The 15,085-nt window shown below is 40.0% G+C and overlaps 4 protein-coding genes across 10 annotated transcripts; 3 read left to right on the top strand and 1 right to left on the bottom strand.

Moving 5' to 3' along the window:
- The first annotated feature begins 844 nt into the window (after positions 1-844).
- On the top strand, positions 845-3,051 carry LOC116922878 (baculoviral IAP repeat-containing protein 2). Of its 3 annotated transcripts, none has more exons than XM_045174009.1 (7): positions 845-1,123; positions 1,202-1,386; positions 1,445-1,642; positions 1,706-2,141; positions 2,215-2,507; positions 2,570-2,698; positions 2,758-3,051. In XM_045174009.1, the coding sequence occupies exons 1-7, from the start codon at positions 1,113-1,115 to the stop codon at positions 2,820-2,822; spliced, it is 1,317 nt and encodes a 438-aa protein (XP_045029944.1). In that variant the 5' UTR covers positions 845-1,112; the 3' UTR covers positions 2,823-3,051. The 3 variants fall into 3 exon arrangements, with proteins under 3 accessions (XP_045029944.1, XP_045029945.1, XP_032785229.2); XM_045174010.1 differs by having other exon boundaries at positions 846-1,123; positions 1,228-1,386; XM_032929338.2 differs by having other exon boundaries at positions 846-1,169; positions 1,228-1,386.
- Positions 3,052-3,197: 146 nt separating this feature from the next.
- LOC116923021 (protein Abitram) lies at positions 3,198-4,454 on the top strand. 2 transcript variants are annotated; one of them, XM_032929549.2, is made up of 3 exons: positions 3,198-3,289; positions 3,493-3,627; positions 3,818-4,454. In XM_032929549.2, the coding sequence occupies exon 3, from the start codon at positions 3,934-3,936 to the stop codon at positions 4,447-4,449; it is 516 nt and encodes a 171-aa protein (XP_032785440.1). In that variant the 5' UTR covers positions 3,198-3,289; positions 3,493-3,627; positions 3,818-3,933; the 3' UTR covers positions 4,450-4,454. The 2 variants fall into 2 exon arrangements, with proteins under 2 accessions (XP_032785440.1, XP_032785439.1); XM_032929548.2 differs by having other exon boundaries at positions 3,200-3,289; positions 3,493-3,564.
- Positions 4,437-5,216, bottom strand: LOC116923042 (gametocyte-specific factor 1). The gene is made up of 3 exons (XM_032929580.2): positions 4,972-5,216; positions 4,783-4,912; positions 4,437-4,716 (listed from the first exon to the last, which is right to left on the bottom strand). The coding sequence occupies exons 1-3, from the start codon at positions 5,059-5,061 to the stop codon at positions 4,625-4,627; spliced, it is 312 nt and encodes a 103-aa protein (XP_032785471.1). The 5' UTR covers positions 5,062-5,216; the 3' UTR covers positions 4,437-4,624.
- Positions 5,217-5,435: 219 nt separating this feature from the next.
- LOC116922772 (phenoloxidase subunit 1) lies at positions 5,436-15,022 on the top strand. 4 transcript variants are annotated; one of them, XM_032929179.2, is made up of 24 exons: positions 5,436-6,245; positions 6,307-6,615; positions 6,677-6,841; positions 7,320-7,650; positions 7,974-7,993; positions 8,316-8,347; positions 9,097-9,136; positions 10,057-10,138; positions 10,467-10,565; positions 10,632-10,802; positions 10,873-10,957; positions 11,028-11,086; positions 11,161-11,284; positions 11,390-11,540; positions 11,621-11,734; positions 11,797-11,961; positions 12,040-12,168; positions 12,234-12,333; positions 12,405-12,469; positions 12,568-12,754; positions 12,823-12,942; positions 13,016-13,067; positions 13,160-13,263; positions 13,364-15,022. In XM_032929179.2, the coding sequence occupies exons 1-24, from the start codon at positions 5,796-5,798 to the stop codon at positions 13,582-13,584; spliced, it is 3,375 nt and encodes a 1,124-aa protein (XP_032785070.2). In that variant the 5' UTR covers positions 5,436-5,795; the 3' UTR covers positions 13,585-15,022. The 4 variants fall into 4 exon arrangements, with proteins under 4 accessions (XP_032785070.2, XP_032785071.2, XP_032785072.2 ...); XM_032929180.2 differs by lacking the exons at positions 5,436-6,245; positions 6,307-6,615; positions 6,677-6,841; ... (2 more) ...; positions 8,316-8,347; positions 9,097-9,136 and adding exons at positions 9,574-9,626; positions 9,755-9,889 and having other exon boundaries at positions 9,960-10,305; positions 10,370-10,565; XM_032929181.2 differs by lacking the exons at positions 5,436-6,245; positions 6,307-6,615; positions 6,677-6,841; ... (2 more) ...; positions 8,316-8,347; positions 9,097-9,136 and adding exons at positions 9,574-9,626; positions 9,755-9,889 and having other exon boundaries at positions 9,949-10,305; positions 10,370-10,565.
- The last annotated feature ends 63 nt before the right edge of the window (positions 15,023-15,085 follow it).

Below are 15,085 nucleotides of genomic sequence, written 5' to 3'. Positions count from 1 at the left end.
GGCGGGCCCTCCCATTGCCTTTTTGGCCTGAAAGTCTTTCTGTCCCATAACGAAAGCGCCACAGCGGCTGTGTTGTGAACTTGTGATGTATTACGTTTTCGCTATGTTTTCGCTCATTTTCGTCGTCTGTACTTCAGAAAGTAAACAAAAAGTGGCTTAATTAATTAGTGTGAAAAAAGTAAGAGCATGAAGAGATTTCTTAACAACCCATAAAACTCAATTCATAGGTGGCGTTACGGTTATGGGACACTTAAATCGATATCTTGCCTCTTTTTCTCACAATCGATACGCGAAATTGGCAACAACTTTTGGGAAAAAATCCGAGAGAGGGAGTTAACATTGCCGTGGCTACACCAGTATTCTATTACTCTGCGCGGGGTAGGGCTCGGCCCCGATCACATTCTAATCGGGGACACCGCTAAGCTTCCCCGATTAAAATGAATCGGGGAAGTTCGGTGCGGGGATTTCTTTTTTCGGTGCGGAACGGTGCTATAATCGGTGCTGCACCGATAGCACCGCTACAGCCATAAGGGGTTAGTCTTACCAGTGACCTTGAGTTCTGATAGGCCAACGAGAATCACGTGACTTGGGTCACATTTTTTTCTTGTTGGCCGTAGGGCAACTGCCAATTTAGATCACTATTCATTGATAATCGGGGAAGGCACCGATCACCGATATCACCGCACCGAGCACCGAAATCTCTTCCCTGATTAAGATTATCCCCGTACCGGATCGACTAAAAAGCTCCCCGATTAGCGCGGGGCCGAGCGCTAGCGCGGGGTATATGCCTTTTCATTTTTTGAAACTTGGCAACGGGAAGAGCTAAACATTTTGCAACGTTCATCCTTTATTTTGTGTTTTGACACAACTGTGTTAGGGTGTTAGTTAGAGTGTTAGTGTTGTTCACTGACGTCGCAATACGGTTATCATCATGCCCCAGGAATGGATAGTTCTTAAACGAGAAGATATTCGTTTGCGAACTTTCAATGAACACTTTTCTGCTACGTTTTTAAACCCACTCGCATTAGCTAAGGCTTGATTCTTCTATGTTGGGGTTGATGATCAGGTTCAGTGTGCGTTCTGCAGAGGAGTGGTGAAAGATTGGGAAGTAGATGATGACCCAGTAAGAGAGCATCAACGACTTTTTCCGTCATGTCCTTTTGTACTGGGTTAGTTTTAAAAATCTTGAAAATTGAAACAGAACAATACTTGTGCTGTGTTTTTCAGGTTTACCAGTAGGAAATGTGCCATTGGGTGAAGATCAGTCACATCACGCATTGGTTGAACGGGCAACATCTCTACCTGTTCCACAGCAAATGAACACAGGATTTGGAGCCACACACCATTTTACTTCACAAATGAGACCAGATGCCTTCCCAGATACAGGTAAAAAAAAAGATTAGTATTCCAATTAAAAAGCCATTTGATTTACACATTTTTAAAGAACCACAATCTACAGAAAACATGCAGTTAGATGCCCTTGTTGGAGAAAACTTAGAAGAATTGGGTATAAGAAAACATACTGGGCCACGTTACATAACATATGCTACACTTGATGCACGACTTAAAAGTTATGGCCATTGGCCACCTCAACTAAAGCAAACTCCACGGGCAATGGCTCAGGCTGGTTTCTTCCATCTTGGTAACAATCGCTTAGACTAAAAGATTTAATTTTTTTGTTCATCATTATTGTAATTATCTGTAGGTGTAAATGACCATGTCAATTGTTTCCATTGTGGGTCAGGATTAAGAAACTGGGAACCAGACGACGATCCCTGGCTTGAACATGCTCGCTGGTTCCCTCAGTGTCGTTTCGTAATGTTGATGAAGGGGGAGCAGTATATCAAAGAGGCAAAAGAGTCCATGTCTACTCCTAAAGTTAAGCATTCCCTGGCGGCTTCAGTGGGTAGTCAACGTTCCCCACCAAGGGAGGTTTCTGAGGCCGAATTGCGAAGTTTACTAGGCACCCCCATTGTACAGACAGTTTTAGCAATGGGTGTGGATCTTTCTCGCGTCAAGCAGGCCTTGAAATACCAAATACGCAATACTGGACAACCTTTCGATACTGTTGATTCACTTCTCGAAGCAGCTATTGAGTTCCAGCATTACAATGAACATCGCCAATCATTGGAAAATGGCAAGTAAGTAGGCCTATTCAGTTAATCAGGTTTCAATGGAGAAGGTAAGTTATTGGTTCACGTCCTTTTCTCTAAGCTATGAGGATGTGGAATGGCCATCAGCCACGTCTTTGTCTTCAGTTAGCCGGCATTCTTCTTCAGCAGAAAACATAAGGGAAGAACATTTGATTTCACTTTCTACAAGTGATTCCCGTAGAAGAGTTACTAATGAAGATGCACCGTTGGCCTCGCAAATCAGATCTGAAACACCTGCGCATCAGGAAACCGCAATTCCAAAGGTGCCAGAAAACTCCGAAAATGTAACAGGAAATCTCTGTACATCAGAAGTATCAGCCCAGCTTGGTGCTCAATGCACTGCAACTGATAGAAGTAATTTAGTCAAAAGCACAATTTTTATATATTCGTTCAAACAAATTTATTTTTGTTTGTAGCCCAAATCTTAGAGGAAGAGATACGACGCCTTAAGGAAGCGCGTCTCTGCAAAGTGTGCCTTGACGAGGAAGTATCAATTGCATACATTCCTTGTGGACACATAGTAACATGCGTACAGTGCGCAGCAGGTAAATTAATTACTTACAAGAAGTTATTGTTGAAATTTAATTTGTTGAACATTCTCTAGCACTGGAGCATTGTCCTTTATGCCGAAAAAATATTAAAGGCACAGTACGCATCTTCTTGTCCTAAATCGGTTTGGATAGATAAAGTTTGCTAACGCAGTTGTCCAACTATAGGATCCCCAGTATAATGTCTCACAGTAAATTCCTAAGCTGTGAAAAATTTACCATTTTGTAAATTGAAAAATTTCTCTGTTAATATGTGTTTGGTATTGACCCGGTTTAGTTTTTACCTAAACTATTGTAAATTTTCTGAAAACCCACCGGCTTTAGTCTAAAATAAAACGAAACATCTCCTACTTCGATGACAAATTTATGTTAGAAATACTGTTGGTTTTGCAGTGTAATTTATGTTATCGGCCATGTTTGCATGAAGATGAATTTATTCAGATTATTCATTTCAACCTGTAAATAGCTTTTTATGCCGCTAGAGGCCCTCGGTAAAGTTTCGACCCAATGTTCGACCCAAATGATTTATTACATAACTTTGGTCGTCTGCATTCGCGTGCTGTGGTATGCTCGTTGCTCGAAATCTAAGTAAGTAAAAATAATATGCATTCGAATCTCTCACCTCATTTACATTCTCCTGAGTGCAATGAACTGATTCGTTTACTATTGGCGTGTCATAAAGAGGTAATTTTTACCTGTTGAATACAAGGAGTGAGTATACAAACTCACCATGTGGTCCACCCAATCAAAAACTGATGTGCTAATAAAAAATCTGTGGGTTTTTTTCGCAGAACCCGGTTGGAAGATTCGTTGGTTTTTGCAACAAACAAGATGCGCTAATGGTCGCTTGCTTAAAACGAGAGGTACGAGTGTTCATTTTTTCTTTGTTAGCAAAGAAATTGGACAAACATGGAATACATAGATGAGTTAAGCATTTATACCATAATATGTTTAGGAATACCAGGTTAATCCTTTAAGATTGTTAGACCTGACATAATTCAGTTTTCTAATTTTGAGGCTAACAGTTATTTTGAAAGTCATCTGGGATGAAAAAAACTATTCCAAAATGTTTTCTCTTTTCACTGTAACCCAACCAAAATTTTTTTTTTTTTTTAGAGAGAAATTAATAGAAGCTTGAACGCAGAAAAATCTAAACTGAAACGAGAAGAAGTGCAACGAAGGCTACAAGAAAATACATCTAGCTAATAAACTGCCACAACAGCTCAACTACCATGAATGTACCTCTTGAAGAATCTGTCACCCTGTCTGCCAAGTACCCAAGTGTTATCGATCGTTACTTCACTCGGAGATATATTCAAAGAGAAGGAAAAAACGATACCTGTCTGTTATACCATTCAAATAAGATATGTTTAGTCACTGTAGCCAAAAGCCATGCAATTTTCGAGAAAGGATCTCCCATACGAAAAGTAAACTATAAAGTTGGTGAAAAGCTAGATCGAAGTGACAACAAAGTTCTCGGAAAAAAGAAGCATGGCGGGCAATATGTAGATGAACATTCGATTCTTTGTATTGTTGAGTGTGAGGATGATTCTGTGTACAGTATTAGAGCAGGTGTCAAGGGTAAACTGATTGAGGTTAATGAGAATCTTATAGAGAATCCTCAGCTGCTTTTCAACAAAGCTGAGACTGATGGTTATGTAGCTGTTGTGTTGCAAAAGCTTGGGGTTGAATGTAATATGTCAAATTCTGTTAGCAGAGAGGAATATGACAAAAATATAGAACAGTAAATGTATTTTCACCAACTTGTACTCAATATCAGACACTAGACAAAATCTTTTGTAAGAATCATGAATGTTCTGTATTCTGAAGGTGCACATTTAATGTCAAAATTCATAATTTGCATCCACACTGATGTGGAAACCTTATTTGAACCATGAAAGATATCGGTCTTAGACAGCTCCACTAATCACTGTCCCAGTTTTCATGATCTTCAAAGTGCCTTTGAGCAGGAGGAGGCATGGTTAAGTTACCTGTGATTACAGATTTCATCCCATCTACACATAAAATGTTAATTCAAACATTTGAAATACATATTTCTGTGGCATTTTGAAATAACTTACATGTGACATGTATGGCATCAATCAAAGCAATCCTATCAGGACATGTCTCTAGGTGTTTAGCTTCATCTTCAGGAGCAAAATGATGGAGGGCATTGTATGAGCAAATAACAAATTCTTTATGAACATGTGCCTGTAATTTTTTTGGAAGCAATTAGTCTTGAATTACATACGAAATCAATTATGTCATACTCTGCGACAGTTGACAACATGATGATGGGCTCGGGTGACTTTCATTACATGTGTTGGATTATATGGACAAACAAACTTTTGGTTCGACATTGTGGTAATCAAATAGAGTTTTACCGAATACAATCGTTAGATTCGAGGAAATCTGATAATTCCCTTCCTTATCGACACCAAATTCAAAATCAATTAAAGAATTTCTTTTCACTTTGTTTTTGTAGGTCAATGCGAACGCACATACTAAACAGCAAGTAAACTAGAAGCGCAGTCGCAGCTGTTGGCCTGTTATTATCTGTTTTTCTGTTTTTCTCCTCTTCATTAAAAGCTAAGCAACCATCCAATAAGGTAAAAATTTATTATTTCTAACTTTTTTATTCTATTTGATTTTTTATAATTATTACGAGAGTAAATGAAAGAATTTTCAACATTTCGTCCTTATTATTGTTATTATTATGTCTATTCGGCTGACATCTAGCGACTAGGTTATCTGTTTCGTTTGTTGGATTGCGCTGAATTCTACTGTCATAAAATAACGTTTCCCGCTTTTGGTGTTTGCTAAGTTTGACGAAGTCGCTATCGGATTAAAAACTTCTCTTGTTCGTTTGTTTGTTTGAACTTTCAAGTAATCTGGATTAAAAAGTGTAACTGGCGTGAAAGTGAATATTTCGTATAAGCTCCCCGTAGGTGTACAATGTACGTTAACTGCCCCAGTTCTTAGACTCGAGGACGGTGGGGGCATTTAGACTGTGAATGTGTGGGCATTATTCGATGCTTGATACCACCAACACATTTCGTTTATATTTGGAATAAGAGCAACACATAGTTTGAGGATGAAAATTGAAAATCAATTGGATACCAAAGATTCTGTCACACCAGATCTTCTCAGTGGGAAAGAAGCTTCAACTTCTAATGGCCCTGCTGGAAGTCTGCAAGTGGAGGAAAAACGGAGAAGGGCCTGGGAGCAATGGTCTGCTGATGATATTGCAGCTTTCTTTGAAGGGTTGAATGAATTTGGCAAGGACTTTGATGCTATACAAAACTGTTTATATACTAAAAATCGAAAGAAGAGTCTGGTAAACTCTACAAATATCAAGAACAAAGATCAGGTGCGCCATTTCTACTACAGAACTTGGCACAAAATCTCAAAATACCTCCTGCCAACCCCAGATGAAGGCAAGCGAATGCACAAGGAACTCTATGGGTTGATCAACTATGGGGAAATGTGGAAGAAGCTAGGAGGTTATTTCAATGATCGCTGTGGAGAGAAACTCAATGAGCTGGTATGTCTTGTCACGTTTTTAGTTTGCATACCAGACATTAATATTTGTATTGGACATCAAGGTCCAGCATGGTGTGACATCTGTCAAGATAAAAGGCAAAAGCTACAGAATTAAAACTCCTGTGTGTCCAGCTCTAAAACGCCTCCAGTCCACTGGAACAGAAACTCAAAAATTGCCATCTACCCCTGAAAGGATTGTAATTGAGCTTACACCGTGCTGCAATGCAGACTTTCTTCGCGTTCAGTCGGTTGCACATAATCCTCGTATACGTATTAGTACCGATAGTTCTTCACCTTTATCCACTATCATTAGTTTTTTGACGAAAAAATGGAAACCTCGTTCGATCCTCGAAGCTGAGTCTGTAGCCGAGGTATCTCACAAGTCCGTTTGATTTTCAACCTTTATTTAACATTTCAACCGATTGGCTTTAGGATGAGCTAATTATGCGGGTAACACCGGAGATGAAACAAGTTGCACCAATTGGCAGTACAAAAAAAGGGCGCAAAAGAACCTTCAGTGGCCAAGAACAGATGGATGAAACAGAAGTCAAGCTTGAAGTAAAAAGTTGGATTCTTGAAACTTCTGATCAAGTGACAGTGGGGGAGGTTTATACTATCTGTGGCGGCTCCAACGGCCGTCTACAACTCAATTATGCTTGGGAGCGACGTAGCAAACCTGAACATGATGCAGATCGTTCAAGTACATTGAAGCAAACGTGTCTTTTACTGTATTATTGTTATTATTTTTTTTAATCTATAAATATTTCGTTCACGATCAGCTCGAGACGTCGTATCATTGCTTGGCGCATTGGTTAATATTGCAAAAAGCTCCTTAATGAAGAGCCAACCAAGTGGGGAAGTATTTCCTGTTAAGAAGGCTGCCCGTCGCCAGGTCATCGCGTCTCAACCGTCTGATGGTTCTTCTTCTGAATTAGCAGGAGGAGGAATTAACGCCTCGAGGTCACCACAGAGTGAGGCTAGTCCTACTCAAAATCTTCCCATTGAGTCACCAATTCAGGTAACCGTTCATTTCTTGTACGTTCAGCCGATGCTTTGTATCCTCTTTCTTCACTAGTTTTCCCGTATGAGACAACGGCTACGTCGTCCTCTTCGTTATGGTACTTCGTTGAAGCGTGGTTCACTTGCTGCAACACTGAGTAAAATGCCCGGCCCATCACCAATTCAAGCGCGACCTCATCCGTCATCGTTAATGGCGCAATCCACTACGGTCAATATTACCTGGCCACCTGAAGAGAACGGCAACGGAACGGGCTCTTTTGTCTTACAAGTCCAGCTCGATGGTCAACAGCAACAAACTTCTCCTCAAAAGGACATACCGACAGCGTCGGTTTCTGGTCCGCTCTATTTATCTCCGAAAAAAGGACCTGATATTCAAAATGGAACTGGTAAGAGATAAATTCTTAAACGCGTTAATGTGTTTATGTTTTAAACACATTTTTTTCCCTTATTAAAAGAAGAACTGGACCATGACTTTTTCCGCCCTCCTTCGATTTTATTACACACCCCGGTGAAAGCTGGAGGATCCACCGCTGGCTGGGCCACTGCTTCCACTGCATCGTCGTTGCCTTCTACACCTAATCGTCTACAAGGTAGTAGGAATAAATGAAACCTGCATGTTACAAACTATGTGTCGCACCATCCTTTTTTTTTTTTTTTCGTTTTTCTTTTATTAGAATGGATGTCGATATTGATGCCGAATACACCGGAGAAGCCTGGAGCGGAATCCTCGTCCGTCAGGAGTATACCGTTTTCAATACCTGACAGCTTGAGTAGCTTTTTTGGAGAAAATGGAACTTTTCCTTCTCTAGCTTCCAGTTTGCACAGTGGAGAAGGTTCAACGTGGCAAAACAGAGATGTAAGCGATTATTATCAATATCCCGATGCCATATCGTTTTCTTGACGATGCCGGTTTTTAATTTCCCGTCTCGTTCCAGGGTGATGAAATATCGCTTAGCAGTCTGTTGAACCAATTGGTTTCACCAGCCAAAAGTACAGCAAGTAGTCGTTACACAGATTTGAAACTTCCGTTCGACGTAAGCCATTATTGCAGTTAAAGCTTTTGCATCTGCACTTAATTATCTTGTTTTTAACCACAGTTGCAGTCACTGGTGGCCGATAACAGCGTGGACCTGACAGCCAAGTTTGCGGAATTAGCTGCATCAATAGCTGCTGCGGACGCGAACACCTCTAAAAATCGGCCTTAGACTTCAAACCAATAGATCCTCGTTTCTTCTTTTTTAAATTCTTAATTTTGAACCATTTAGAAAACTTTAATGACGGCTCCGATATGTAATTACTCTTATAATGGATCGCTTGAAAAATTAGTTTTCGTCTGTTGAAAACTGTCAAATCAAGATTTTTACGCACAAGACAAACTTAACGGTGTCTAGTTCCTTTATTCGTTTAGCTGTTCTGCAGATACTCCGGTACAAAATCCTTTCCTTTTCTTCTACCGCTTTTATTTCGTTATCTATTATATCGCATTTCTTTTCTTATCGAAGAAAAGTATCCAATCTTCTTTGTTTTACATCCTACACGGTTTAGAAAAGCTTTTTACAGTGGATAATATGTCGTCTCTGTCTCATGACCCAAGCCCTTTCATCTCCGGCAATGTAGGAACATGTAATATATATTGATGCAAAAGTCATCATTAGTTCTGATGAGCCGACAAGAACGAAGAGAACTAGATACCACCCAAGTAAGGCGAGACGAACCGAAACAAGAACAATATATTGGATTACACTATTGATTGACTTGGCCAATATCCAGTCACGGCAAATGTGTACATATTCAGGTGACCCACATGCCCTTCCATTCGAACATACGTGGAGTATACGTCTATCACACGTATTGCAGAGGTCATGGCGGCGTGTTTATTATTGATGTTTGGCTCTTCACCATGTAGAACGATGCCATTTAATAGCTCGTGAAACCTATATTCTACTCTGTCGTCCGCCAAAGGCTTTTGTTTCGTTAGAAACCACTAAACTAATAGGAGCTACATCTGGCTGCATGTATGATGTCTGTTTAGGATATATGCCCTGTATCGGACGCGTGAAATCGATATCTATTAAACGTGTAAATATACCGAATAGTTCTTTTTTTATGTCCTTTTTTTACTGCTTCAATAAAAAAAAAGAGATTTGACCTTGCCTTCAAAAACAACTATTTTACATCGAATATTTTTTTATTCATTTGAATATGTATATATATTTATTTTTACATACGGCAATGCCGTCGAGAATATTGGTTTCCCGCGCTAATTGACTGATCAGAAATTATTTCAGAAGGACGACGTAATGGTGCTGGTTGTTGTTGGACGGCCCGACTTGTTGCTCTCTTATTTGTACGTGGAAGTTGGGTAAGAATACGTGAAAAAACATACTGTCATAGGATTGATTTCCATCATATGATTGCTCACACTTGGATTTGCTGTTCAAATGAGGAAATCACGAGTTCTCTGGTTAACCGCCCTTCCTCTGATTGCAGTTATTTAGCGACCGCGTGGTGGAGAACTTCACTGCGTTTTATTGTTTCGAATTGGCTACACGTACCTTCCTCTACTGCCGATTAAAGCAATTTTTGCTAAAAATGCGCGAAATAGCAAGGAAAAATTTATTTACAGTATGTTTTTTAAACTTACATTACGTTATTCGGAGAAAAGTAAAAGTAGAATTATAAAGTTTCTCTACAGGGTCGTCAGGGGGCCAAATCCTGATAGGCCAGGAGGTTTATTAAGTTTTAGAAATGGAACTCCCCTTGGTTAACCACATTCTTCCGACGTTGATTAGGTAATATCTGAGAAAGTTGTGACAACTAATGAACTGGTATGTAATTCGATGTATGTCATTGCCCACGCCCCGTTTAAAAGACGTACGAAGTCGTTACTGATTAATCATTCATAGTTGATTTACTCTTGTTCTCGTGTCACGATGTCGGATTTGGAGCTTCAACAACGTCAAGTTCTTAACCTTTTCGAGCGGGTTTCTCAGCCATTTTCACCCAAACCGAACATTACTTTTGAATTCCCAAATTTTGTGGTAGGCTAAACATACTGTATACTTAACTCTGAAATAATTCATCCAAATTGGACAACCCCTTTAGTCTGATTGGATCTTTCTTCAGTCTCCAACAGATTTGTCTTCAAAACCGGGTTTAGCCACCCCTGCTAGTGCACCTACTGATGGCTTGAATATCCCAGAATTAGACCTGGTAAAGACGATCCCACGCGGAAGATTATTCTCGAACTTTCATCCAGGCCACCGTGTAGCCGCCTACACACTTGTGAAGATCTTTAAGGGTATGGAACTATAAAAACTCTTCATATAATATGTCCATTATTCACTTGGCTGGTTGGAAATAAAAGATGCCCCAACTGTGGCGGACATGTTGAATTTGGCTGCCCATCCCGATGTACACGACGCTGTAAACGAACACATTTTCGTATATGCTTTGTCTGCTGCCCTCATTCAAAGAAAAGATGCTCGCTCGTTACGCCTTCCACCCATCTATGAAATTTTTCCGGGAAAATTTTTTGGTAAAGAAACAAACAATTGTACTGATTTCCAATATAATAACAACAATTAGTTAAATTTCCATGGCAACAGAGACTAAAGTGCGAAGCGAAGCACAAATCAATGTTCAACAAAAAAAGGAGCCTGCCACTCAAGAACCCATCATCATCGATAAAAAGTAGGCTATTACATTAAAAATGTAATGAATGACAACAGAATTGTGTCTTAACAAAATTTCTCATGTCCAGCTTTGCAGCTACGAACAGGGTCGTGGAAAATAAGGTGTCATATTTCCGAGAAGACTTGGGTAAGTTGCATTAATGTTTGATTTATCTAGAAAAGAAATGATGTTAATCATATTGCACATTTTTTTTTCCTAAGGCATCAACAGCCATCATTGGCATTGGCATTTAATTTTTCCAGTTGAAGCGACAGGAGAAATCATCAATCCACCAGATCGTCGGGGCGAACTTTTCTATTACATGCACCAACAAATTTTGGCTCGGTAAATGCATAAATTCTCTGTCGAAATGTATTGCTAAAGTTTGCCCATACTCGAGTAAGCGCGCCCAGTTCACGAAAGTAAGCCACATTTTTTTATTTGGTACAGTTATGATGCTGAAAGAATAGCTAATGGTCTGGCCCGCGTAACGTCATATCACGACTGGGACGAACCCATTATGGAAGCCTACTTTCCGAAACTTACAAATGCTAACGGTGCCATTCATTGGGCATCTCGTCCGGCTGGGCTCGTTCTCAAGGTTCATTAATTCTGCATAACAATGCTGTCTTATAACTTCATTATCACAAACAAAAAAATGTGCATGTGTGTCCTGAATAGGACATAAATATTCCCGACGAAGGCGTCGAACTTGGAATCGAATTTCAAATTAATAATCTAGAACTGTGGCGCACCCGCATTCTTCACGCTATACACAAAGGATCGGTAGCAAAGGTAATCATGTGTCGCCTTGTGTCTTAGACGTAAAAGTGTAGCACGCATTCGGGGGTTGTTAGGCGAATGGCGAAATCATCTATTTAGATGAAACAACGGGCACAAACACCTTAGGAGAGCTCATCGAAGCGTCGCAGTGGTCTGCCGACAAGTTGTTTTACGGTGATCTGCACAATTTCGGACACATTGCAGTGTGTTATATTCACGATCCTGACCGCAGCCATTCGGTAAATGAAGTTTCATGACGTGTAAGCTGTTGTCTTGGAAAAATATAAGCCAACAGTTGCGGGTTTCTCTTCAAAAAGGAAAACATGGGAGTTATGGGCGATTCGGTGACGGCCATGCGTGACCCCATCTTTTACCGCTGGCACAAGTTCATCGACTCACTTTTTCAGCAATTCAAAGCCACTTTAAATCCCTATACTGCTCAACAGGTCTATCAAAGCCTTTAAAATTTTTATATGAGTTTGTTAAATCATTTGTTTCGTGGCACTTGCAGTTGACTCTGGAAGGAATTACAGTGAACAATGTCGAAGTACGCCGCAACGCGACTCCTGATAATCCCCGGTCAAATCCACCAAAAAATCTCATTATCACTGGTATGCAGACTAGCACGGGAAGGTTTAATTACAGAGTACGTGAAACTAAAATTGGTCTGTCAAAATTTCAGGCTGGCAAGAAAGTATTGTGGAGCTGGACCGCGGTTTGGATTTTTCAAGCTTGCGTCCCGTCCAAGTAAAAAAGAAGAATAATAATGATGACGCCACAATTTTATTTAACTATTGTTAGTATTAGTAAGGTATATTTATTATAAAGAACTTTATTGGTTCTAGGCACGAGTGACGCACCTGCAGCACGAAGATTTTTCCTATCGAATACAGGTGACCAATTCGACAAAAACTACTCAAGAAATTGTGTTCCGAATTTTTCTGGCACCGATCGCGGACGAGGCAGGTCGCCCATTTTCTTTCAGGGAACAACGTCTTCTAATGATCGAACTGGACAAATTTGTCGTCAGAGGTAGAAAACTACTAGAGGACTTTAAAACTTGCAAAGAAAAATAATTAAAACTTAATTTTGTGCGACAGTGACCCCTGGAGCCAACATGGTCAAGAGAAAATCGGACGATTCTTCCGTGACGATCCCGTTCGAACGTACGTTTAGAGATCTGGAAGCAGCTGTTCCCGCAACACCACTCGCTCCAGGAGGTGTGTACTAATATTAATGTCATTTAATTACGTTCAATAGTTATGCTGATGACGCTCTAATTTGCCCATCAAGGTGTCCCAACCGACTTGCCGACCGACAGAATGACCAATTTCTGTGGTTGCGGGTTCGTATAGCGAGCTTATTATTATTTCTTTTTATGGCAATAGAAAAAACAAAACAACATGCAACTTAATTTGAATCACGGATGTCTGTTAGTTGGCCGGATCACTTTTTAGTGCCGCGAGGTGCGCCTAACCCAGGAATGCCCTTCACGCTTTTCGTTATGGCCACCAGCTGGAAAGAGGATCGCGTCGTTAATGGTAAGGCTGTTGCCGCAGGTTTGGTTTGACACGTCTGCCATCACTTACTTGTTTTAGCTGCGGCTATTTATGGCTCCTACATTTGTGTTGTGCTGTATAGGTGAGGACTCTAAAAAACTCTGCCGCAATGCAGCCTCTTATTGCGGGATATTGGACGAAAAGTATCCCGACAAGAGACCGATGGGCTTTCCATTTGATCGCCCCCCTGATAAAATGATAACCACATTGGCGAAATTTATTGAAAAGTCGCCTAATATCAAAACCACAGAGATCCGCATTCAGTTTGAAGATCGCATCATCCGTCGATTTCCCCAACAATAATTGGAACAGTCATGCTTTCTGTTTGCGTTTTCCACCTTCTTTTACTCAGCCAATGACGCTCTCTTGAGCTATAGTACTTAACGTTTATCGCACAGAAAAGGAACAACAGGAATTGTCTGCTCTTAATTTTCATTTCCTGAAAGCGGATGTTGTGATACTTCCTTAATCCGTACTAATTGAAAAGCATTTCAAGGTACTTGCATTCTTCGCTTTGCTTGGGGGAGCTTGATCCTAAAAAGATCAGATTTCTTTTGCCATTTACTACAACACAGTCTACCAAACTTTTCTTTGGATAACTGCCTCTTTTCTCAAGGCTATGGTGCCCAACAATCCCCCTCAATTGCTGCACAATAACATTCATTTGATTCTTTTTCTCCCAATTCTTTTCATTGCTTCCCTTTTTAGAAATACATCTGGAACTGAAAAGCGTATTGTGTGAAATGAAAATGACGATTATTTATAACGCCACAGCAGAGAATGAGAGATATGGAAAGGAATATTGTGATGTTTCTTCACTTTTAAGTTCTATCCGTTATCTGATGCCTTCAAAGCAGTGATTGCAGCGTATTACACAACGACATCTAAGAAATGTTTTCTGAACTTTTTAAGTAAACAGTGGTGGCCATCTTGAATTGGATGCTTAAAAAAAAAATCATAAGGTCGTTGACAGTGAGAGGAGAGTATTTTACTGAATCTGTTTGTACCTTGTGCAGGACCCACGCTTTCTAAGTCTAAGTATTAATACTGTTATCTTCTTAAGCTCTTTGGATTGGATCGATAGGTTCGGATGTCGAAATATACAAAATTATTTCTTTCGTGTTTCATCTTTCCATTTGGTTGATGGATAGAGCACGTCAGATGATGATGCAAGTAGGGAGATTGCTCGTCAGCCAGTACAAACCCTGCTGGCGCAATGGCCTCATTTTTTAAGTTCAAGTCGTTGACATGTTGACAGTGAATGTCGTGATAGTTTAATCAGCTTCTTTTCAAATGCAAGGCAGTACCAGCATGGAGTCATATTGGCACAGTTTTTGAAGACTGACGTTTGATGATGAAAGTTAATCAGCAATGAATGGCGACCTACATTTCCTTTTATTGCCACAGAGAGGAAGACAAGCCCTGCATTATCTTTGTTGACGAGGCCCACATCCAGGAATTTTGTTGCAGATAGTTTAGTCTGCAAGTTGTGGCTATTAATTTACATTTTTTTGGAAAAACTGATGACCAGTCCATATGATTCAATATTAACATGTGTTTTTTGTTTTAGTTTCCCGGCAGATCATCATGGATGAACAATAACAATGATAAAGTAGTTTTATGTCTCAGAACACCAATAATGTACTGACCTTGTGCCAACTAAATCATAAATCTACTGATGAACTAATAAACTTTATTTGTTCAATTCATGTTAACGTACAAATATACACAAAGTATCGGATCACTGAGTATCGCCTGCGTTTTATTGCCAACCTAAACATGTGTTTGGTTTTCAGTTGGCTTA

The sequence above is a fragment of the Daphnia magna genome, linkage group LG5 (genome assembly GCF_020631705.1).
Source record: "Daphnia magna isolate NIES linkage group LG5, ASM2063170v1.1, whole genome shotgun sequence".
Lineage (NCBI taxonomy): Eukaryota > Metazoa > Arthropoda > Branchiopoda > Diplostraca > Daphniidae > Daphnia > Daphnia magna.
Note: the sequence above shows the minus strand (reverse complement) of the source record. Positions and strands in the feature narration are given on the sequence as shown.